At 42.1% G+C, this 25,592-nt stretch overlaps 1 protein-coding gene across 1 annotated transcript in view; it reads right to left on the bottom strand.

Annotated features, from left to right (window-relative positions):
* RAB2A (RAB2A, member RAS oncogene family) overlaps positions 1-25,329 on the bottom strand; it is a 65,893-nt gene extending 40,564 nt beyond the window's left edge. The window contains exons 1-2 of the mRNA XM_084794733.1: positions 25,008-25,329; positions 5,351-5,422 (exon numbers count right to left, since the gene is read on the bottom strand). Coding sequence (XP_084650859.1) covers positions 5,351-5,422; positions 25,008-25,053 — 118 coding nt within the window. The 5' untranslated portion in view covers positions 25,054-25,329. The remainder of the gene's footprint in view (positions 1-5,350; positions 5,423-25,007) is intronic.
* Positions 25,330-25,592: the final 263 nt, after the last annotated feature.

Here is a 25,592-nt window from a genome sequence, read left to right as displayed (position 1 = left end):
GCATTCAAATACATGAGCCTATGGGGGAAATTCTCAAACTACGATCGTCATGGCCCAAACTTAAATATGTTATTTAGCGGCAAGTTTTGGTGTCTTTAAAAATTCATTTATGTTACATAAACATGTTTTTGTTTTAATCTCAGGTGTGGGATATAGGGCTGCTTCAGACAACTACTTGCCTCACGCAGGCTATTAGAGGGGCTCTTTGCCAGCTGCAGATAGTTTAAATCTGAGGAGTCTGGAGAGGGAATAAATGCCAGAGGCTGAGGCTGCTGCTGCTGCTTCCCCTGCTGCTCCTGGTTGCTGTTGATACAGTTTGATGAGAAGTTGGAGATATCCTGAAATGACTTGCCTCCAGGAACCCAATGACCCTAAACAGCAGGAAGTAGCTAAAGAGAACTATGTTCCCCAAACCCCAAACCTTTCTCTACCCAGTGTTGGGGTGTTGGAAGGGACTGGGGTGGAGAAGGGAAGCAAAGGCAGGCAGATCTTTGTGAATTTGAGGCCAACCTGGTCTACAAAGCAAGTCAAGGACAGCCAGGGCTGTTACATGGAGAAACAATGTCCTGAAACCCCAACACACACACACACACACACACACACACACACACACACACACACACACACACACACACACACTTTTCAAGAATAAAAAAACCCTAAATTTTAAAAACTGAAAAATAAATCTGAGAGAGTGAGCTGTGAAGAAGGAAGGTACACCAGCCAGGTTCTCAGTCAGAAGAATGAAACAACACTTAAATATCTAAGTGCCCAGTATACAGGTTGGTTACAATATAGGAAAATGCAGGAGACTCAAAAAGGGGTTGAGGCTCAGCTCAGAGATAGGCCACAGCAGGAAACTGTTGTTTCTTGACCAGGAGGACACAGGGAGAGATTGCAGTTAGAGCTGAGAAGCAGACTAGCAGTGGCTTTCCAGGCAAGGAATAGGAGAACGTAAGTCAATCCAGAGTAAGAGTGAAATAGAAAAAGATCTCTGACTTCTCTTTTCTTTTAGCTTCTGATTTTCCAGTGTTTGTCAACAACCCAGAGGGAAGCCAGCAGTGGCAGCTGTGTGAGTTTGAAACAGCTTTTTTATTCTCTCTTTAAAAACACAATGTATGCCATTTCTGACAGGTTCAGGTCATTACTCTAGTGGGTGCACTGCAGCAACTTTGATATTTAGGCATATGATTCAATGACAAGGAAGAACAGGTCTTAGAAATAATCTATATTAAAAACAACTATTTGGTTAGTCATTTTAGGACATACTCTTTTCTACAAAACCAAGGTTTGAAATTCATTGAGCAGAGAAAAGAAATGAGCTTTAAAAAAAAAAAGTCATGGAACTAGATTTAAACAGTATTACCAAATCCATTCATCATCATTGTATAGACTAGAGTTTCAACAAGCTGATTATGGATATTTCTGTTAATATAAAGTTTTTCTGTTGTGGTGGTTTGAATGAGAATGGCCTTCATAGGCTCATCTCTGAAAAGCTGGTGTAGTGGAAGTTTTAGTTTCTTTAAAAACTCAAGTTATGGGGCTGGGCATGGTGGCGCACACCTTAATCCCAGCACTCGGGAGACAGGGGCAGACAGATTGCTGTGAGTTTGCGGCCAGCCTGGTCTACAGAGCGAGTCCAGGACAGCCAAGGCTACACAGAGAAGTCCTGTCTCGGAAAAAACAAAACAAAAACAAAAACAAACTCAAGTTATGTAAACATTATGTTTTAATCTCAGATGTATGGGGCTGCTTTAGTTTGTCCACAGTTGTTAATTATGTTTGTCTCATGCTCTGGTGCAAGTGTTATCTTTGCCAGCTGCAGAGTTTAATTCTGAGGACTCTGAGAGGGTATAAATACCAGAGTGGGGTGGGCTCTGAGAAAGAAGGAGGGGGCTGCTGCTTCCCCTTTGTTGCTCCTGGTTGTTGCTGGATAAAGTTTGATGAGAAATTGGTGATATCCTGAAACAAAGATTGGATGTGTCCCAAGCTACCCAATGACCCTAACCAGCAGGAAGTAGCTAAGACCTACACCCCTTCTCCCCACTAACCTTCTTTCGCTCCTACCTGGTGTTGGGGTGTTGGAAGGGGTTGGGGTGGAAAACAGAGAAGAGGTCTAAGAACCCAAATAGAACAGATTAAAAAATATGGACTAGAGTTTGGTCCCTAGTTGGTATAACTGGAAAGGATTAGGAAGTGTGGCTTTGTTGGAGGTGTACCATTGGGAGTGAGCTTTAGCTCTGAGATTTCAAAAGGCTTGTGCCGCTCCCAGTGTGCTCTCTGCCTCCCGCTTATGCTTCAAGAAATGAACTCTCAGCTGTTCTTGCTATCCTTCACTCCACATCAGGGACTCTAACCCTTTAGAGCCATGGGCCCCAATCAAATGCTTTCTTTCTTCCCTTTTTATAAATTATAAAATATTTATTTATTTAGTATGCATACGGTGTTTGCCTGCATGTGGTCCTGTATGGCAGAAGAGGTACCCATCTCATTATAATGGTTATGAGCCAACATGTGGTTGCTGGGAATTGAACTCAGGATCCCTGGAAGAGCAGAGAGTGCTCTTAACCTCTGAACCATCTCTCCAGCTTTCTTTCTTTCTTTCTTTCTTTCTTTCTTTCTTTCTTTCTTTCTTTCTTCCTTTCTTTCTTTCTAAGCTCTCCTTGGTCACAGTGTTTTATCACAGTAATAGAAAAAGCAACCAACACATCTTTTTAAAAAGTATCATTTATTTTTCTTTGACAATTTCATACATGTAAACAATCTATTTTAGCTGAGCGTGGTGGCCCACGCCTTTAATCCCAGCACTTGGGAGGCACAGACAAGTGGATGGCTATGAGTTCGAGGCCAGCCTGGTCTATAAAGCCAGCCTAGGACACCCAAGGCTACACAGAGAAACCCTGTCTTGAAAAATCAACAACAACAACAACAACCCCCCCAAAAAAAACCAAGAACAAAACAAAACAAAACAAACCTCCCAAAATCCCAATGTATCTTGATCATAGTACCCCCAATTCTCTCTTCCCACTGTCAAACACATGCTCTTTTCAGATGCATGTCCTTTCTCAGCACTTTAACCAGTCATGAGGTTCTGCACTATCTGTTAAGGGCAAGATTAGTCTATCAATATAACTATTTAAAAGGCAGCTTGCTATTATATTCATCTAGCAAGATAATCATAATATATCCAACACTCTAAAGAGGCTAGTGCCTATGACCTCCCTAGCCACGGCCTTTTGAGCAAGTTTACAGTGTCAGATATGAATTTCCTCCTGTGGAGCAGGCTTCAAATCTAATCCAAAAGCATACAGTTACTGCCATAACATTTATGCCACTGTTGCTAGGAAGAGTTTGCTGCTGGGTAAAGCACTGATAGCTTCTCTCCCCAAGGGGTTTGCATAGCACCTTCCAGCATTATGAAAATTAACCAACAGGTACAAAGTTTTCAGATTAGTTCTAGTTTGATTTGTTCTGTATCTATGGCAACAGGATTGGTCATACTATTAGTTCTTGTGGGCAACCAAGAACAATAAAATGGCCTGTGGGTACCTTTGGAACATCCTTGACCAACAAAGACTCACAGGAGGAATCCTATGCCTAATACCAAGATTTTCATTTAATCACCATGTCTTCTGGGGAAAGCACTGTCTGCTTATGTAGGACAACTTCAAAATATAAACAAAACAAACAAACCCCAAAATCCCAAACCACTGTACAAAGTAGTGGGTTTCTAAGAGTTTTTCACACATTCTGAGTTTTTGGCTGACCCGCCCCTCACCACTTTTCTGGTTTTGGTTTTCTGAGATAGGACTTCAGGCTGCCTGACTAGTCTCAAACTCACTATGTTACAGGTTGGTTGGCCTTGAGCTCCTAGTTCCTCCTGTATTTACTGTTAATAAAACTTGTAATCACTAAAGTAATAAAACCAATAGAATTAAGAGGCTGAGTACAGTAAAACATAACTGTAACCCCAGAATTCAGGAGGGGAAGGCAGGACTGCAAATTTAAGGCCTGTTGGAACTACATTTTGAGACTGGTCTTAAACAAAACAGTAACAAAACAAACACAACTCCCAGACAGAAATAAATAGTCAGCGAGAGAATGTTACTTAAGCAAAACAATTTTGAGATTCCCAATGACTCCTTTTAAAGCTCAATCCCAGTTGTTAGCAGGATGCAGCATAAAAGAATCATCTAGCTAGATTCCTTACTATCAGGAGATCTCTCTCTTTCTCCAAATCAGTGGTTCTCAACCTTCCTAGTTCTGTGATCCTTTAAAACAGTTCCTTATGTTGTGGTAACCCCCAACCATAAAAGTGTTTTTGTTGTTACTTCTTAACTGTAATTTTGCTGTTGTTTAGAATCGTAGTGTAAACATCTGATATGCAGGATATCTGATGTGGGAAACCCGTGAAAGGGTCGTTTGGCCCCCCAAAGGGGTTGTGACCCACAGGTTGAGAAGCACTGCTCTAGATTATCTACCTATCTATTCATCCATCTATAGATATATAACTTAATTTTTTTTTTTTTTTTAAAGAGACACCTTGCTACATAGCCGTGGCTGGCATGGAACTCACTATGACAACCATGCTAGCTCTGAGCTTGTGGTGAACTTCCTGTCTCTGCTTCCCGAGTACTGGGTTTGCAGTATCATGCCACCATGCCTGGCCCTTAATATAATCTTCAAACAAACTGAGATTATCTAAACTGTTTAGTTTTTCATTCATTTTAAATTTGCAGCTTTGTGTACTGATAAAAACTAGCAGTAATACTATGTAAATAACAGTAACTACCACAGATTGACTATTTGCTATTAGTAACTATCTCATTCACACTTTAGAATTGGCTGATGGTCCTGGTTAATGACTACAGGCACGCATGCAGCATTTGCCACCCTTTAGGGTACTTTACATCCATAGTTCATTCACTTCTCACAGTAACTTTGGAGTTGGTACTATTGTCTCCACTGTACAGATACAAAAGCTGAAATGTGTGGTGAAGCAGTTTGCCCAGTTACTGACAGACCTGATTTAATTTCACATAAGTTCCTACCATGGTGCAGCTTTGTCTCTGAATAGTATGATTCACAATTAAATATAACTGAAACCTTAACTATTATTGTCTTTTGCATTCTAACCCTGTATAAAAAGATAGTGTTTATTTTTAGTATGTATATTTATCTATCTATCTATCTATCTATCTAGATATATATATATCTGAAAAGAAATAGAGACTAAATTCTGTACAACAACAAATCTAATTCTACTGCTTGTACAATGGACCTACTAGTATACTGCACATAAGTGATTCAAAATGTTTAATTTTTTTTTTTTTTTTTTTAGAAAACTTACCAATTGTGAGGTCATGCACCGGCTGAAACCTCTTGTCTGTAAACTGTAGCAATAAGCACGATTTACCAACACCTGGAAATAAAAGAATGAATAATCAGAGAGAAAAAAAAAACACAGAAATTAAGACTGACCTTACAAGACTATAGAAAAGTAGCAGCAAGTTTTTTTGCTGCTGTGAACTGTCAGCCATTATTTGCAATTCTCAAATTTTTAGAATAACCCTTTTGCCCTTCCTTATTCATTAGCTTTCCATGCGAAGGAGGCATGGCAGCTAAATCCTAAGAATACAACTAGGTCTTAGCAGTCCCCACCACAGCACACCCAGGAAAGCTGGGTAAGACCCATGTCCTCTGTGCCACTTACAAAGTGAGGAGAAGAGTGCATGTGTATCCCAGAGTTGGGAGAATTAAATCAGTCAGTATAAAGCACCTACGACCCAGAGAGTAGCCTTAGAACTCCTCTGCTATCTTATTTAGCTAAAGAGTCTAAATCCAACACATTTTGACCAAACTTTTTCACTTCTTTAGGGTGAGCCTCCTCTCCACATCCGTCCGTGCCACCCGAGTTCCTTCCATCCTAGAGCAGGTCCCTTCTCTTCACAGGTGGGGCTCAGCCTTTTCTATGGGTCCAGAGAGCTGGGAGCCCTTTTTGTCTCCGTGTTCATGTTTCTCTTTGCACTGAATCATTTTCCTCAATGGACGAATCTTCAAGACTCTCACACTTAAAACACACTTAACGTCTCCCAAGGGAGGACAGCTTAGCCGTGTTCTGCAAATCACTGATGCCACTCGGAGGCAGCAGTTAGTGAGCTAAACTTCAACCTTAGCTTTATTTGAGATGGCTTCAGAAAAAGGACACAGTTCAGAGCAACAGTATGTTGAGAGTGTTTAGAAGGCAAAGACACTGCTTTCCTCAGCAAACAAAGGGTTTCCAGCACTTCCACCTCTCTCCGCTCTGCAGAGCTGATCGCCTCCACTCATGAAAGCCTTCCTTCCATTAGCTCCATGTGACCTTTAGTGGACTTGCTAACTTTAATTTCTACCCTCAGCTATTTACAGGCCGATTTTCATCTCTTTTTATAAACAAAGTTCCTTGGAGACAAGGTCTGAAATTTAGTCATTTTTTTTCTTCTTCCAAAGCATCTAATGTGGAAAACACCGTGGTGTGTATGTATATTATGTAAAAGTGTGTGCCATGGTGCACATGTGGCAGTCAGGGACAACTTACTGAAGTCGGTTTTCTGCTTCCACCACGAGGGTCTCAGAGATCAAACTCGGGCTAACAGGCTCCGTGGCTGGTATTTATTTACCCACTGAGCCATCCTGCCAGGCTGAAAGGACTACACTCTGAGGCCTTGACTCAGGTATCATTCTCTATTTAAGACAAAGAATACATGTAACAGTGCTGTAACCATCAATTCTGTTTCTTCTTTCCTTTTTTTTTTTTTTTTTTCTGTCCTGGTTTATGTAGCACAGGCTGCCCTTAAAATCAAAGCAATCTTCCTACCTCAGCCTTTTACTTTTTTTTTTTAACTTAGGGTCCAAATCATTCATTGACTATTCCCTCTGTAGGACATAGCACTGTGAGAACCAAGTACCTAAAGACCGTGTCTGTAGCAAACACTAGCATCCAGACACATTGAAAACCAGACTCCTGAAGCTCCACGCCAGAGAACTTGGAGATCTGTCTTATGGCTTGAAGGTTTAGCTACGTAGTCATCAAGAGATTTTTGGGCAAGGAACCCTTTCCTTTGCAAGAAACATGGGAATAATTCCTAAGATTCCAGTGAGTCATTTTAGAACTTCTGGTTGTTTCCTACAAATTGGTGTTGATTCTATTTATCACAAGCCAAACAACTTTCATTCAAAATACAGGGTTGGGTGTGTGTGTTGGGGGTGGGGTCCCAGGGTATGAGGAGCACCAGGGCCACTAAAGCGGGTGAAGAACAGGGTTGCATGACTATGATCCTGCAGGAGGAACGGGAGAAAGGAAGGGGCTGGGGGTGGGAAACAAAACTCCAGGAATGAACAGCCTAGCTAGACTTAAGCTTGGTTGATTTTGGTTTTCTAAGATTAATTAGGGTTCTATATGTGTCCTGCTATGTAGCCTAGGCTGTCCTTGAATTTACACCAATCCTCAGCCTCAGTCTCCTCAGAGTCTAGGAATTAGAACTGGCTAAGAATTCTACGTTTTAAATTCACACAATTCAAATACAGATCATACAGTAGAGATGCAAGCTTAATTTAAAAATTAGCAGTTTACTCTGTTATCAGGCGAAAGCTTTTAAGAAAGTCTTACTATAAATAGCTTCATTATAATAAATATTCATTATTCTTTCCTTTTAGGTTTAATTACTGTTTTATTTTTAGTTTTTAACTCATAATCCTTGAACAAAAAGTTATAAAATTGAGCTCAAATTTTTTGCCTTTAAAATGAGAAAAAGAAAACCGTATCAGGGCTGTGATTTATGCGGCTTAATGGTAAAGTACTGCCTAACACGCACAAAGCCCTAAATTTGGTACCAAATAATACTAACACACACACCCTCACACAAAAGAAAAAAAGGGAAACTAAACAGAGAAAGAGAAAACACTGTTCCTCAAAGGAGTATCACAAGGCTCAAATAACAAAATATAAGTAAGAGTATGCTGAAAATAAAAAAAAAAAAAGCACTAAAGATTCTTAAAGATGAATATAACTAGGACAAAAGTATCTACCCAAATTTATCTGTCTCAGTCAGATCTCACTTGGAAAGAAGGCACTGCAGATGTACGCAAGAATTTCAAGGTAAACTAATCTGGAATTGAGGGGTGGACTAAATCTAAAGGCAGGTGGCCTCATAAAGACCGGTAAGTGGATGAGACTGGAAAATGCAGGCTGTACATACACAGTGGAGTGTAAGTAAACAACATCTTCGTGTGCAGAAGATGAAAGAACTGGAAATGGCCATGTTAGACAAAATAAAACCAGACCCAGAAAGACAAGTTTCACTTCTTTTCTAATATGTCCTATCTAGAGAGAGAGAGAGAAGAAAGAGGAGGAGGAGGAGGAGGAGGAGGAATAAGGGGGAATAAGAAGGTAATAATCGAGGGTGAACATGATCAATGCATGTTCTATACATGTGTGAAAATGTCACAATACACCCTGATATTATACACAATTTCTATGTGTTAATAAAAAGGACAAGGTATGATGACACCCATCAGTAATACCAGCACTAGATGCAGAGGCAAAAGGATCAGGAGTGTAAGTCCAACCCTGGTTATAGAGTATGAGGCAGCCCGGGCTGTAAGAAGCACTGTCTTAACAAACAAAAACTCAAACTATACAGAACCACAAAGAAAAAACAAACAAACAAATAACAGAGAAACAAAGTTAGAGAAACAAAGACGCAGGGAAGAAAGCCACAAAGCCACAGCTAAGCTGCTATAAGCTGAACAAAACCCAACCAACAACTAAAAACCCTGCAAAAGCAGTAACTACCCCAAAGCAAGAAATATAAAAAATATTTATTGAATGATTGCCTGCTATGTTCTATGTACTATGACTTGGTCACAGAAGAAATTAATCTCACGTTGCAAAAAAAAAAAAATGTAGTTTTAATGTAACACACTCTGCTGAAAACTGGAAAACATTAAAAACAAGTATGCAGACAGAGTTGAGAGACTACTAAAGAATCAATAAATAATTGTGGTGGGAATGCCTGAAACGCCAGCATGCGGAGCTGCAGCAACAGGGTTGCTGGGAGTTTGAGTCCAGCCTGGGCTACATAGTATTAGGCAAATCTGGGCTTCACAGCCAAGATACTTCTCAGAATAAAAAAAATTGATTTTGGGGGGTGGGAGTATAAGCTTCATGAATAACTCACCCTCTCCACACAAGTTATTCAGGGATTACCACATTTTTTTTTCGTTTCGTTTTTACTTTATTTTATTAATTTATTCATATTACATCTCAATGGTTATCCCATCCCTTGTATCCTCCCATTCCTCCCTCCCTCCCATTTTCCCCTTACTCCCCTCCCCTATGACTGTGACTGAGGGGGACTTCCTCCCCCTTTATATGCTCATAGGGTATCAAGTCTCTTCTTGGTAGCCTGCTATCCTTCCTCTGAGTGCCACCAGGTCTCCCCATCCAGGGGACGTGGTCAAATATGAGGCACCAGAGTACGTGTGAAAGTCATATCCCAATCTCCACTCAACTGTGGAGAATGTCCTGTCCGTTGGCTAGATCTGGGTAGGGGTTTGAAGTTTACGGCCTGTTTTGTCCTTGGCTGGTGCCATAGTTTGAGCGGGACCCCTGGGCCCAAATTTGCCTATCATAATGTTCTACTTGTACGTTTCTAGGACCCTCTGGATCCTTCTACTTTGCCATTCTCCCATGCTTCTCTCATCTAGAGTCCCAATAGGATGTCTTCCCCTCTGTCCCAGTTTCCTGGTAAGTGAAGACTTTCATGGACATGCCCCTTGGACTAGTATGCAGATGAAAGTGAGTATATACCATTTGAGTCTTTCTGCTTCTGGGTTAACTCACTCATTATCATTTCTAGTTCAATCCATTTGTCCACAAATTTTGGGAATTCCTTGTTTTTAATAGCTGAGTAGTATTCCATAGTGTAAATGTACCAGTTTCTTTATACATTCCTCTACTGAGGGACACTTAGGCTGTTTCCATGGTCTGGCTATTATGAATAAGGCTGCTATGAACATGGTTGAGCATATGTCCTTGTTGTGTGCTGGAGCATCTTCTGGGTATAATCCAAGGAGTGGAATAGCTGGGTCTTGAGGAAGCCCTATTCCCAGTTTTCTGAGACAGCTCCAGATAGATTTCCAAAGTGGCTGCACTAGTTTGTATTCCCACCAGCAATGAAGGAGTGTTCCTCTCTCTCCACATCCTCGCCAGCATGTGGTGTCGCTTGAATTTTTGATCTTAGCCATTCTGATGGGTGTAAGATGGAATCTCAGAGTTGTTTTGATTTGCATTTCCCTGATGACTAAGGAGGTTGAGCATTTCTTTAAGTGTTTCTCAGCCATTTGATATTCCTCTGTTGAGAATTCTCTGTTTAGTTCCAAGCCCCACTTCTCAATTGGGTTATTTGGTTTGGTACCACCACAGTTTTGAAACAGGGTTTTACTAGATGGGCCTGGTTAGCTCCAAATTGTAATCTCCTGCCTCAGAGTCTCAAGTGCTACAATTATAGGCATGCCACCATGTCCTGCTTGCACATATTTACTTAGTGTTCTGCTACTATCCAGTGACTCCCCTCCTCAAGGTATTGCCTAACTCACCCTTAGGATTTAAGTACCACATGTCCTATGACAATATCCATAACACACATACCCTTTCACAAAATGAGTCAGGTTTTCTGATTTGTAAAATATGGATACTTTCTGGGTAAGTGTTCCAAACAACTGATTTCATTGTCTGGCTTCTGGGGAGAAAACAATATCCTTTATAGCCAAGGCTGGAGACTTGACAGGCTTCTGTTATTATCTTGCTCCGTGGGTGTGGCATGCACTCCAAGAAAACAAATGTAGACGGTGAGCTGGCCAACAAATGCATTGAGGCTTCACTGACCGGCCTCACAGAGCAGAGTCATGCGCCAAAGGGACACTATGCACCCAGCAGACGTTGTCTAAGCGTCCATAAAGGATACACAGTAGAGAGTGAGCGCTGAAGTTTATTCCTTGCCCTGCTTTGTTCCCAGTGCTGGGGCACACCTGTGAGGCAAGCTCCTTTTTGTTTTTAGTTCTTCAAAAATCCCCATTTTCCTTTCCTTAGTATTTGCCTTCAGGATACCATCCAGGCATCCTGAGGCATTTGTTAACAAGTTTCCTTAGGGCTCCAGGCCATGGGGTGCTTCTAGGCCATGGTGGATTGATTCTAAGGCCACACTGAACCTTTCCTTGCCCTTGATAGGTGACCGTTTTGGGGATACCACTCAGCTGCTCTGTAGTGATTCCCTGTTGGAATTTGAGTTTTGTCATGATAAGGTCCGTATTATGAGTGTTTGAGAGGAAGGCCACAGAGAAGATTTCTATTTTTAATACATCAAAAACGTAACTGTTGATCTTGGCAGAAGCAATGTGTCAGGTTTCTCCACTGCCAAGAACCTTTCCTTCCTACTCTGTGCTGCACTCACTGAAGACCCCACCATGTGGGCGCACACACTTCAGGAGCCATACTTCTCCTGTATGATGCCATGTATGTGGAGACTTCATCTCCACAGCCAATGTTCAGACCCTTTATACCTTTGTGCTAGTATATACCCAACTTTTATTTAAAAATAAAGTGTCCATTTTTTAGAAACAAAAAAATCTTTTTTTTACTTCCTATAATATATTTTTCTTTTTATTATATTAGCTTACATAAATAAGGTATTTTCTAACTCTTATCAGTAATACCCTATTTTTTTTTTTCAATCTCTGCTACATTCCACAGCACCAAAGATCTGGGAATAAGGAGGTGGAAGGAAGGGGAGCCTAACCTCTGACACCCTGCTATACAAGTACACAGCCGCTCACCTGCTGGTGTTTCAGAGAGAGGCTTTATCCAGTTCCTCAATCAGCAACCTTACCACAGCTAGCTCTGTTGATTCCCAACTGCCACCCCAGCCCCAAGTGAAGACTAAATCCAAGGTCTCGTGCTCGCTACCACTAAGGTAAGTCCTGATCCTTACCTCTGCTGGTTCCAGCCCTGTAGAGGAGGGCGTAGCTAATTCTTCAAAGCGGTGTGTGTTCTTGTGTCGTAAGCATTTGGCGAACCTTTTGTATTTCAATGTATACCATCAACCCTCAATGTAAGAGATGACTGACTAGCTCTGAATCCTGTGTGGCCCTGACAGGGAAGGCTGCTTCAGATCTTCAGGCCCTGTGTGTTCATATTACTGACCTAATGACAGCCACTGAGATGCATGAAGAGGTCAGAAATGCTGCCGCTTTCCCTTGCCCATACCTCAGCACAGCCTGCCATTTTAACCGCCCAGGCCTGCTTTATCAAGCACTTAGCATGTGGTGCCTTCACTATCTGAGTGCCCATCTAGCTGTCTTCTTCCTCAACACAGTTAACATTTACTTTTTGGTTATCTGAAAATTACTTTAGTAGTCAACAGACTCAGAAAGTAAGAGCTCAGGGTATGCTGAATTAATGCTGCGTTTGCATAAGAGAACATAGGGACTACTCACTTTTTTTTTATGACAAATCTAGTCTACGCTTCAAGAAAAACTATTACTTTTTCAAATTTCTTCTATATGGGACATTTCTCAGAAAGGAAAATATTCCAGGGAATATAGTATGACTGTGCTAATTAGAATTCCGTGTCTGGCATGACCTGTTCTGATTTACCTGTGATTTTCCCTTGAAAAGGTCACCTCTCAGGAGTACCCTAGGATGGCAGTCAACTGGCAACTCCTGCTAGTGAGAGTGCAATGTCTGCAGCAGGGTACAGCCGAGTTCCAGGGCTGCAAAAGCTCTTGGCGCCTCTCTACCGCCAACCTCCCCAGCCCTGCCTCAGCTGCCTCTGGAGTTCCTGCAGCATACAAGCAGCGCCTTCCAGCCCATCTAAGCCCCTCAGTAAACTGCTATGGGCAGACCTGAGCCATGACTCCTCCAATGACACCTAGTGCCAGATCTGCCCCTTCATGCTCTGCCTAGTTATTTTTCTTTCTTTCTTTCTTTTTTTTTTAATTGAAGCTGAGTCTAGTGTAACCCAGGCTGGTCTCAAATTTGCTATGTAGCTGAGAATGTCCTTAAATATCTGATGTCCTGCCTCTATCTCCTATGTGCTGAGATTACAGTGTGCAGACACCATGCCCAATCAGGTTTCTGTGGGGCTGGAGATTAAAGCCAAGGCTTTGTGCACACGAGGCAGAGGCAATTACTCCACCAATGGAGCTATTCCAGTCCTTTCTTCTTAGATTTCTTTTTCTACCCCTTAGCAAGACTTCCCCCATTTTGACTCTAATTTCATTACAGTGAAGGATTCTTGATTTTGCTCCTGCTTTGTTCAAATTCTTCGGTGATTGCTGTTAGCCAGCATAATTCTGACTGATAAAACTTGGTATGATTAAAAACATCCTTCAGAAACAGGCACCCGCTTTTTACCTGAGTAAAAGATCACGTGCTTCTGACAGGCCTGATTTTGACAGGAAAGCTACCTTTTCTATTCATTAATTTAAACGTTTTTCAAGTGAAATATTTCCATATGACAAAAGAGCTTTAATTATTTTATATTATATTTCTAAGTCACTTTATAGTGTATTAATCTGACTTTTATAATGTATCTTAATAAAATATTATTTAAATAAAAAAAAACATCCTTCAGTAAGATAAGCCAAATTCAACTGGTGAAGTTGGAGAACGTGGGGTATAGGTAAGTATAGAAAAGCTAAGTTTAAGTATAATGCATTTACAAATACAAAGCTAGATATGATTTAATTTTAAAAAACAGAAAATAGGGCTAAAAAGGATGGCTCAGTGGTTAAGAGCATTTACTGCTCTTGCAGAGGACCCAGGTTTAGTTCCCGGCACCCACATGGCGGCTCCTAACTGGAACTCCAGTTCCAGAGGCTCCATTATGTGTTTGCTATGGATGTGTGGGCAGGTGCTTGAAGAAGCCAGAGGTGTCCGATACTCCTGGAGTTCCAGGGAGCTGTGAGCCACCTGATGCAGGTGTTGGGAATTAAACTTGGGCTCTTCGGAAAAGCAACATGTGTGCTAACTACCTAGCCATCTCTCCAGCCCCAGAAAACATTCTTAAATACTAAGTATAACTAGCTAGGTCATGAGCTCAATTTAGTGAGTCATAACCAACACAAAATGAACTAGAACGAAACACAAAATGCTAAACCTGACAGCACAAGGTTAGGATGAGTCCTGCTTTGCAGGTGTTTCTGAGCCCTAGGTCAGTATGTAAAATGTAGCTTACTCTGTGCCTTGTCTAAAAGAAACATTGGAGGGGCTGGGGAGGTGGTGCAAGCAGGAGAAGCTGAGTTCAACCCCTAACACACATGTAGAAAACGTCAAGTACGGTGACGTGTGCTTGTAAAGCCAGCACTGGAGAGGTGGAGACAAGGGGATCTCCGGAGCCTGCTCACTGGCCTGCCAGCCTAGTCTAATCAGTGAGTTCCAGACTAGCGAGAGATCCTTTTTCAAAATCCAAGGGCAGTTCCTAAGGAAGGACACCTAGAATTATCCTCTGACCTCTACACCACCCGCCCACCCACCCCCATCATCAAACACAATGGAAATACACCTGTGTAGTATCTAATCTAACTCATGTCCATTGAAAGATGCCATCCACACTATTTTTGCTATGGTTCATATGATCAGTCATGAGAACTCTAGAGCTCTTCTCTTTTGCTTAATTAAAACATCAGCTGGGCTACGTAACAGCTCAGGTCTGTGAGCCCAGTACCTGGGAGGCCAAGGCAGCAAACTTGCAACTTTGAAGTCTGCCAGTAAAACCCTGTCTCAAAAAGTAAAAATAAAATGGAAAAAAAGTGAAGCCAACTATACTCTACTATAAACCTATTAAATAAAACTTTCCAGAGTTGGGAAATAAAGCAAAACAACAACAACAACAAACAACACAAAGGTGGGCGTGGTGCTGCACTCTTGTAACTTCAGAACACAAGAAGTGGAGGGAGGAGGATGGTTAAGGGCTCAAGGTCAGCCTGGGCCACACAGTGAGACACTGTCTCAAAATTAAGTAGCTTAAAAAAAAACCCAGAAACATTTCTTTTTCATGAAGCTATGGAAGAAGGCATATTATTATTACTATGGAATGAATTTATTGTACATGACATGTAAGAAGTATGTTGGGCAAAAATGGTTTGTCACATAGTTAAAAGCTGTAAGTGAAATAAACTATTTCAGGTAATTGACAGATTAAGCTAATAAGAACTAAAGGAGTAACAGCAACAAAGCCAAATTGCTAAATTAGGAAAATACAGACTAGCTAATTAGCCCACATAACAAGTAATGCTAAGGTTAACTTGCAGAATTTAATATGAATGAAATATTAAGTTCAGATTAAACACCCTCAGACTATATGAAGGTCATTTAGTAACATGTATAAAAACAAAATGCAAATAGCAGCTGATCCAGAAATCTGGCTTCTAACACAGATGCACAAACCATCAATAACAGCACTGAAGACAAAAGGTTAAGTGGCTGGATGTGGTGACATATGCCTTTAATCCCATGCTCTAGAGGCTGAGCATCTCTGATCCCCCTGGAAGCTAAGATGGAAAGGGACAGAGACTGGGCCAATCAGATACTGCTGCTCAGAACTTGGAATCTTGAGAGGGTGCTACAATACCAAGGGCCAGTGGGAGAACAGCCCATGGTGGCTACAAGAGATGAAAAGAGCCCAATGGGAGTCCACTGGCATGTGCCCAGCATCTTCTTAAGCAGGCTGTAGTGACACCATTAATCTGGCTGTGTCCCATTTCCTTGATCATGCCCGTTTTGAAACTTGATTTTACCACCTTCCTCCAAATTTAAGTTTATTGAGTGCAAAATAGATCAAGATAGCTACTACTTTGTAATTAACATGTAGTCTTGTTTTCAACTCAAGGAATTAGTTTGAAATCAGCAAACTAGCCCTTTTCCAATAGGCAAAACCTACCCCACTAGTTTAATTTTAGGAAGCTCAATGAATAGAACAATTAACCTGAGCTACTATTATTAGTAAACCACTTTGTAGTTCACAATGCACCTATAGTTTTCCATCAAACTAAAAAAAAAACCCAAAAAACACAGCAAAATAGGTGAACCTGGTGTTACATGAGATTAAGAGATCTGAACTTAACTAAGGTCATACAGGGAGACACCACACCAATCTTCTAATTATAAATACTGAGTCTTGGAAAATGTCCAAGAGTGTGGCCTAAGTCAAAATAACCAGAGAGGACTTGTGATACCATTTGACTTCTAGATGCATAGTAGTTATTGCTAAAATTGGGACAAACACCAAAGTCTTCTACAAGTGTTATTTAATAGTAGTTATTTTAATTTTGAGACAGCGATGATATAGTTAGACTTGCCTGGAACTTACTATACAACCCAAGCTAACTCATAATCTTCCTGTATCGGTTTCTTAGATGCTAGAGTTACAGGCATATGTCAGCATACCAAGCATGAACGTACTTACACTAGCATGCCAGCATACCAGGGCTTAAACAGGCACTTGGCAGACATTACATCAAATTTACAAACAGAAAATTCAGAAATGTTATTATTTTTATCCCACAAAACAATAGCCTTTATAATGTTCTATAGTGGCATCTTGGGAACGTTGATATTCATATTCTCCCTGTGTGGGATGTGCCTATAAAAGCTCATGGTGGGCATGCATGCTTGTCATCTCTCTTGATCCCTGTCTATCTAACTTAGCCACAGTGGTACCTAATAGTAGAAATAAATTCAAATTCTTCAATGATCACTAGATATGTGTGTGTGTGTGTGTGTGTGTGTGTGTGTGTGTGTGTGTGTGTATACACATATACATATATAATACATATAAAGCATTTAATTCTTCAAATTCTGTAATTCAAATGAAAATTTACAATATTATAATGGGTTACATAAAAAATTACAGGAATCCATTACTAGTCAAAATGAAGACAACAAGGGACCATGAAGTACTCAGCCCCAGCTGATACATGTACAAAATAATTCCTCCACCCAAGGCTCAGGAAGAAGGGAGTAGAAAGACTGGTGAAAGCTGAAGGACCAAGAACTAAAGTTCTTGCCAAACAAGCATGAGACATGGTACGGTGGTAAGTGCCTGTAATTTGTGCAAGGTTGGGGAGAGGGTGGTGGTTACAGAAAGAAAGCAGAGATGGAGGATCCCTGGAACTTGGTGGCTAACCAGTCTACCCAATTTGGTGAGTTCCAGCTACAAAAAGATAAAACATGTGCTGGATGAAGAAAAATGAACAAACAATAGCAAAACTAGATTGAGAGAAATGAAGATACTCAATGCTTATTTCTCATTTCTATATGCACTCACACACAAATCTACACATATGTAACACACAAATAAATGTACATGCAGTGCAAAAAATATCACCAGTGGACTTGGAAATAGTTGGACAGATGGATGGACAGACAGAAAGGATAACTGACTGTTAACAAAGCATTTGAATATAAGGAAGCTTATATAAAGCATTTAGATTAAAAAAAAAAAGGTTACGCACAAGAAAACATAACACAGGCTAGAAACACTAAAGACAAGCCATAGCCAACAACTTGTACTAAATGGCCATAAATAAGAAAGGGAAGCAGAAATGTCGTGGGGATTGGGGGTAGGGCACGGAAGACAGCTGGAGAAGCAAATCAACGTATGAGGACACATGGAGAACAAAATAACTCATTTGGTTTTATAAGATGTATTATTTGGATACTAGGCAGCATGGTCAAATCTGGGTTAGTTTTTAAAAGACATCTGAGGTAATCACAGAAACATTCAAGAAACAAGACAGAAAATGATGATGGGCTATTACCATTTCCTACTCAACTCAAAGTCACACGTGGTGGTGGTTTGAATGAGAATGGTGCACCAATAGGCTTGTATGCTTGAACACGTGGCACTCAGTTGGTGGAACTGTCTGGAAAGGATTAGGAGGTGTGGCTTTGTTGGAAGAGCTGTATCACTGGGGGCAGGCTTTGAAGTTTCAAAAGACATTCCCAGTGCTCACTCGCTCTCTGCCTCATAGCTGGATCAAGATGTAAGCTCTCAGCTGTTCCTGCAGCCATGCCTTTGTTCTGTTATCATGAACTCTAACCCTCTGAGATAGTAAGCACGGTTAAACACTTTCTTTTATATGTTGCACTGGTCATGGTGTTCTGTCACAGCAATAAAAAAAAATAACATACATGTCCAATCTAATGCCTTCATTCCCATATTATAAAGACACTAAGACTCAGAAAAGTTACACAATCATAGCTGTAAGCATCAGAGAAAGTACTTGATCTTAGCTTTAGATTCATCTAACTCTGCCCTGTTTATATGAGTGCACAATTTCTTTAAATAAAGGGACTAAAGGACTATGCAGCACTGAACAGCAACTCAGCAAACCAAGAGATTAGCAAACCCACAAAAGACAATTTGATAAGGAACTTAGGAGAAGCAAAGGAATATGCACAAAACAAGGGGGTTGCAGACTCTAGAGTCAGACAGACCCAAGTTTAAAATCCAGCTCAGTCAGTTATGAGCAGTGTTGTGCTGACCCACCCTCCAAGTAAAAAGCAGAGTCTCTCCATGGATATTACTGTTCAGATACAATGACTTACATACAACAACAGAGAGACTGCCCTATACAACCAGTTACAGCAGCTGGATGTGGTGGTGAGTGCCTGTCAATCTAGCACTTGAGAAGCTGAAGAAGGCAGAACTGCTGCAAGGTCAGGACCAGCACTTACTACACAGTAAGACCTAGAAAGCCGCAACCAACCAACAAAGACAAAAAACAAAACAAAATAACCCTCAAGAATGGGAGAAGGAGTTTTGGTAGTTCAGGTGAACCCAAATAATTACATGTGTCTTTAAAACTGGAGACTCCTAGATTAACCAGAGATGGAAGGACACAAGAAAACTTAGAAAGCCAGGACACAGCTCAGACATGGTGGCACACACCTTTAATCCCAGCTCTCAGGAGGCGGAGGCAGGTGAGTCTCTGTGAGTTCAAGGCCAGCCTGGTCTACAAAGTTCTAGCAAGTTCCAGGACAGCCAGGACTGTTACACAGAGAAACTCTGTCTCAAACAAAACAAAACAAAACAAAACAAAAACAAAAAACAATAACAACATCCCCAAACCAAACCAAAACACCAAACAAGAAACAAAAGAGAAGACACAAGAAAACATGTGACAGCTGTCTGTCTCTATTTTGAAGATAGAGAAAAAGAACCAGCATACTCTCTCCCACATGGATATGGAAAATTGGGAAAAGCCCTCTAATGACAGCTAGCAGAGAAACAGGGATAGGAGCCCCACAGCTACAGCCAACAGTATGAATGAGCAAGGACTCTGCAGAACAGAAACCCAGCATTGCCAAAGGCTTGACTTTTGCCAAGGCAGACACATCATACGTGTGAACTGTAGAATACTAAAATAAATTATTTTGTTTGAGCTGCTAATTTTCTGGTAGCTTATTACAGTAACAACACAATTAATATATCCTATACCCCCATTTACATAAAACTCACCAATCTCTGTGCCCTTTACTATTTCTGGAAATGAGGAATAATTTGGTAAATGCCATGCTGCCTGCCCAACAAAACCTACATATCACACATTTATCATTCATGGAAGCATTGCCCATGCCAGGCACTATCCTGCCTTCAATAGCCATCAATATTCATTTTCTCTTTGTCTCCCAACTTGGTGACAAAGTCACTACCATCTATACCTGAAGATGAAAATAGTTAAGATAATTGGGAGAAACCTAAGTTTTATCATAGCTATAAAAAGCAAAACTGAGGGGGTGTGACATGGCTATGCACCCCTTTAATCCCAGAACTTGAGAAGCAGAGGCAGATGGTCTCTGTGAGTTTGGGGCTAGCCTGGTCTATATAGCAAGGCCCAGTTCATCCAGGTTATATAGTGAGACCTTGTCTCAAACAAAACAAAACCAAAACCAAACAAACAAAAGGAGTGAAACTGAGACAGAGGAGGGATGGCAAATGGTGAGGAAGCCAGGCCACCACCAGATAGTGAAGGGTATAGTATCAAGGTATTTGCTCCATGATTTCTAAAAATGATTCCTTCTAAACTACATAGCTTACCTTTCTTCATCTATAAAACAGAAACCTACGGACCCAATGATACAAGCCAGTAATTCCAGCAGTCAGGAAATAGAGGCAGGAGGATCTTAAGTTGAGACCAACGTATCTTCAAAAGAAAGACCTAACAACAACAACAAAAATCAGGCTGGCACGTCTTGTAACCCCAGCACTCAAAATGTGGAAGAGGACCATTTATTCTGCCCCACACCAAGAAACTGAGGCCTGCCAAAGCTATATAAAATGTCTATAAAAAACCACCATCAAAACCGAAATAGGACTCTCCCCGCCAAAAAAAAAAAAAAAAAAAAAAAAAAAAGCCCCAAAACAACAAAAACCAAAACAGAACAAGGGCTAGATAGGTCTGTATGTAATGTCAGCACTGAGGCACTGAGGAACCTGGAGCAGAAAATCACTTCAAGTTTGAGGCCAACTTAGGCTTTGTAATGAGATTCTAGCTCAATAAATAAGCTATCAAGTAAAACACACCCACCCACCCACACTCAAAAAACAAAGGGCTAGGGGGAAACAACAGGGCACTATAAAAAGTATTAAGAATTTTTTATGACAATCTACCACCCAGACTATGCTAAAAGCTAATGCAATGGAGAAGTCCATACAAACCTAGTCTCAGCAATCCTCTGGGAGTACTTAAAAAGAAAATCGGAAAGCAGAAAAAGTCCATCAGTAAGAAAAGAAGAATCAATTTACAAAAACTAGCAAAAAGCGCCACCACTGACCAAGAGAAATATATTAAAGTACTACTATTGCAAACAAAAGTTGTTAAGAATAAAAAGTCACTGTGGAACTAATACAATTATCATCTGAAGAGATGAGAAGACTCAAGTGGTCTGATTAAGAAACAACAAAAATTAAAAGGAGGTGACTACCTAGCTGTGGCAGTCCAGGGAATCCAGCATCTTTTTGGCAGATATCTTTTACTTATAGCAAAGAACAGCAGCTAAAATGTAGATAAGTTTAAAGCTTATAAATAAGCAAAGTGGATGAAATCAAGTGGGAAGCTTTAACAGAAAGTTAGAAGTTGGAGATGAAATGAAAAGGATCCGTGTGGCTCTGTCTTCTGCAGTAAAGGACACAGCCTCCACGGCTGAGGATGAGCACTGGAGTGAAATGGCACAGGCTTTGTACATGGTAAAAGGTAGCAGCCCATGAGCTTTACTCACGGAGTGATTATTGCTAACTGAAACCTTTTGTAAACAATCCAATACATGAAACACAATTGTCAGAGACTATGGAAACGTGGCCAGAAGACGGAACACAGGGAGGAGAACAACATGAACACTAATATTACAATATTAAAACTTAAAAGATGATCGCTGGACCTGGTGATACATGCCTGGAATTCCAGCACTCATGAGACTGAAGCAGGAGGATTCCCATGAGCTTGAAGCCAAAGTAGGCCACAAAGTAGCAGGTCAGCCAAGACGCTGTCTCAAAAGCAAAGTCAAGAACAGAAAGAGTACAGAAAACCTCATCTCACCAACACCAACTTTCTTAATACAAGCTGAGTTCTCTCCAGAAACAACTGCTAAACACAGTGTTTAAGATTTTTTATACCTATTTGTACAATGTATTTTAACTGTACCTTCAGAGAGCAGGGATGCAAGTACAGCTCATATTTCTGTACCTTGCCTCCTGCACCCCATTTGCCTCCTTATGCAGCGGAGTGAAAAGCACTCAGACTACACCTTCCAACCATCAGTCAACTTCTACTGAATTTAACACTGCTGACCACTCCTCTGTGGAATCCATGATACACTACTGTTTAGGGGGCGCTTCCTCTCTGCAGGGACAGATCTTGCCAGCTTCCTGTCCTGTTCACAAAAGAAAGCTCACTGACACCCACTTCATTCCTGAAGGGCAACTCTGTCCGATTCGCCAGTGTCCATAGTTTTACATGTGAACCAATGCTCCAAAATAATTTTCACCAAATACATAAGACTGTATTTTGGGGTGCATGCTCTGTAATTTCGCTCTGCAATTATCTGACTTATGGTATGGCCATCAAATCCTGAAGTCAAAGCAGGAGAGCGGGGATGAATGCGGACTCTGGGGAGGAGCTTCTCAGAGCGGGAGCTTACTCATGAATATATTCATGTTTTGAGACTTTTTTCTTCTCTATAAGATTTCTTAATTTGGGGCCTGGAGAGATGGCTCAGTGGTTTAACGGCGCCTGCTGCTCTTTCAGAGATGATGGGTTCAGTTCCCAACACCCATACACAGTAGCTCACAACCCCAGTTCCAGGGGATCTGACACCCTCTTCTGCCCTCTAAAGGCATCAGGCATCTACATGGTACGTAAATACAGGAACGAACACACACACACACACACACACACACACACACACACACACACACACACACAGTGACATGTAAGCACTCACACATAGAATTTTAAAAATGTAAGAGACTTCGTAATTTCAACAGTTCAAATAGTGAAATCCTGGACAAACAGGATTCCATTTGTGATTAGCTCTCAAATCTCTAACCGAGGTCACACACAACATTCCCTCAAGTCCATATGGTGAATCTGTGCTCATTATTTAGCACCTCCCCTCGGGGCACGCACACTTTTATACAAAAAGGAGAAAAGGAAAGCCTTCCTAACAAAAAAGATCATTTAAAATGCAAGCTGCAGTGGGGAAGGGTAAAGGACCAGAGAGTGGGGGAGGGGAGGAAGAAGAAGTATATCTCACTATCTTAAAAGGAAGCGGAGTTGGTCAGGAGAGGGTGTTTTAGCAATCTACGCAGAAAGAAAAAGGGGCATTTTAGCTAGGAGTAAACACAATTGGCTTGTGTATTGGTGTACCCAGATGACGGACAAGAAAACTGATAACGCTAAAAACTTACAGAAACGCCAGATTTCTGAAACATGCTTTTTTCTGTTAATAATTATCAGCTTATATTATTAGGTTAGGCTCGTTCAAAGCAGTAACACTTTCTACTTTATATAGTTTGATAAAATATATACCACATAAAATTATTAGTATACTCTCACAAGGTTTTAATTAAAAGACAAGAAAATTTCATAGGGACCGACTGTGGCAAGAGGCAGGCCAAACAGAGGGAGGAGGAGGGGCCCCGGAAAGAACGCCTCAGAAGCCACTCATTGGGAAAGAATGCTAGAAGAGTAGGAAGGTACTTTAGTTCAGTGAGGGTCAAGCTAAAAAGACACAGGAATATGTGAGCAGCAGTTTGCCTCTTGTCACAGATATTCAGAAGAGTACACTAACGTTCAACTACAGTATTTAAACTGCATAGTGAGTGGATGAAGCACTTCAGCCCTGTGTCAAGCCGTCAAATGCCAGAACTAGGGCAGAAGAGAATGCCAAGAAAGGAGTGTCTTCCCTTCGAAATGCACAATTTCCTGAGAACGGAGCGCTAGCTTGTTAATACTTGCAGTCCTATTATTCCCTGCACATCACTTTATTAATCTACAGTAGATCCCCAATAAAACCAAGATACCTTGCAAATTCTCAACCTAAGTTTTGCTACTGCTGAAACAATCAAATGGCCTGTTTCACAAATGCAGGCATACTGTAGTTAACCTGACATCTCCAATTTTATTTTATTTTATAACTCGGTGCTTTTAGGTATCTCCTTTCCAAGCGGTTTACAATACAGCTATACCCAATACCTTGCATAAAAACCATCCAGTTTCCTTACACACACACACACACACACACACACAGAGCCCAAAAAGAAAGTCTTGCTGAAAAACTGTATTTACAGCAGGAAGTTTTATTTTAGGCAGCAATCAACATACTTCTACAGTTACGTATAGAACCTGCTACATCACAGGGCAACCTCAAGCTGCTTCTACATTTCCAAAGTTGTGCAAAGGATCCAGGTTGTGCAACAGTCACTACTGAAATCAGACTCGGGTGTATTAATAGTTTTAACACCTGAACAAGCTTTACGTTTATTATTAGATTCAAAGTAAGGCCCAAATCGATCGCAAGTATTCAAAGTATTTCATAAAGAATTTGTTTATTTGCTTGAGAAGTTTACTTGGGTGCTATTTTTAAGTGGGAACTCATTTTATTTTATTTTATTTTATTTTTAAAATTTTTATATTTTGACTTCAAATGTTTCATGAGGTCATCTGAAAATTAGCAGTTGTGATTCTGGACTTGACACACAACTGAAAAGAAAAAAAAAATCAATACTCAATCAGCATATGCACAGTATGCTCACACCCAGAGCACTGACCTGCCTTGCATTGCTATCAAACCACATAGTCCCAGCATACACGTGGCAAAAGTCGCCAGTGCTTTAATGACCCCAAAAAGAATTGCCCTGCCATCAAGTCACGTGATCTGACTTATTCGGATTTGGAAGTTAATGTTTTTCAAAAACGATTTTTTTCCCCAAAATATTTTTTTTTCCTTTCTCTTCAACAGGCTGTCCCATTTCAGGGTGCGCCTTGCTCCGGCCTAGGCGGAAGCCTGCAGGTCGGGGAGGTGGGACCGGGAGGAAAATCCGGACTCGGGCCCATCACGCTCTGATTCGCTCGCCTTCCCTCTTCCTCCCCCGGGGCCGCGGAGACAGTCGAGGCCGGGGCCCTGGGGACGGCCGCCCTGCTGTCACACTCTCTTAGAGTCGCAAACGGCTGCTGCGGGCCCGGTTGCAGAGGGCCAGGGCGGAGCTGGGAAGGCCCGGCCAGGCCGCGGCCGCTCGCAAGCGCCCACGTCACCAGCGCCAGCACTGCGGAAATGGAGCTGCGGCCGGGGAACCGAGGGAGGATGGGAGGAAGGGAGGCGCCGCGCCATCCGACCCGCGCCTGCCGCCGCCGCCGTTTGCCCCGCCTGCCCGCCCCGGTACCCCGCAGCCCACCGAGGGCCTCACCTGTGTCGCCGATGATGATGTACTTGAAGAGATAGGCGTACGCCATGGCCGCGGCCGCTCCGTGCCTGGCTCACGGCTCCTCCTCCCGCTGTGCGCCTCCTCCGCGCCCTCACCGGCGCCGCTCGGCCGCGAACCCGGGCCCCGCCCGCCGTCGGCCGCCGTCAGAGCCAGCAGCAAGGACCGAGGGAGAAGAGGGACGAACTGACAGCGCCGAGCGCGGATCCCAGCGGCCCAGCCCTTCGGAACAATAACAGCCGCGGCGCCTCCGCCCCGCCTCCGCGCCGACCCGGAAGTGCTGCCGGCGCCGCCGGAGGAGAGGGGAGGAGCCGCGGCCGGGCCCGCCCGCCCGCCGGTCGGAGTCCCGCCCACCCCGGAGCCCCGCCCACCAGGCCGGGGGTCGGGGAGTCGCGGCGGAGACCGGAGCCCCCTAGGTTCCGTCGCCTCCCTGCATTGGGGGAGGAGAAGAGGGCGTTCCGTGCAGGTCTCGCCCCGACTACTGAAAAGGCGTTTGGGAATGTGGAAGCCCCACGTACTCCGTGGCGCTGGTGTTTGGGGAAACTAAATCTGGCGAAAGTATCTTGGTGT

This window comes from Acomys minous (assembly GCF_964271855.1).
Source record: "Acomys minous genome assembly, chromosome: 1".
Taxonomy (NCBI): domain Eukaryota; kingdom Metazoa; phylum Chordata; class Mammalia; order Rodentia; family Muridae; genus Acomys; species Acomys minous.
This window is presented reverse-complemented; position numbering and strand designations above follow the sequence as displayed.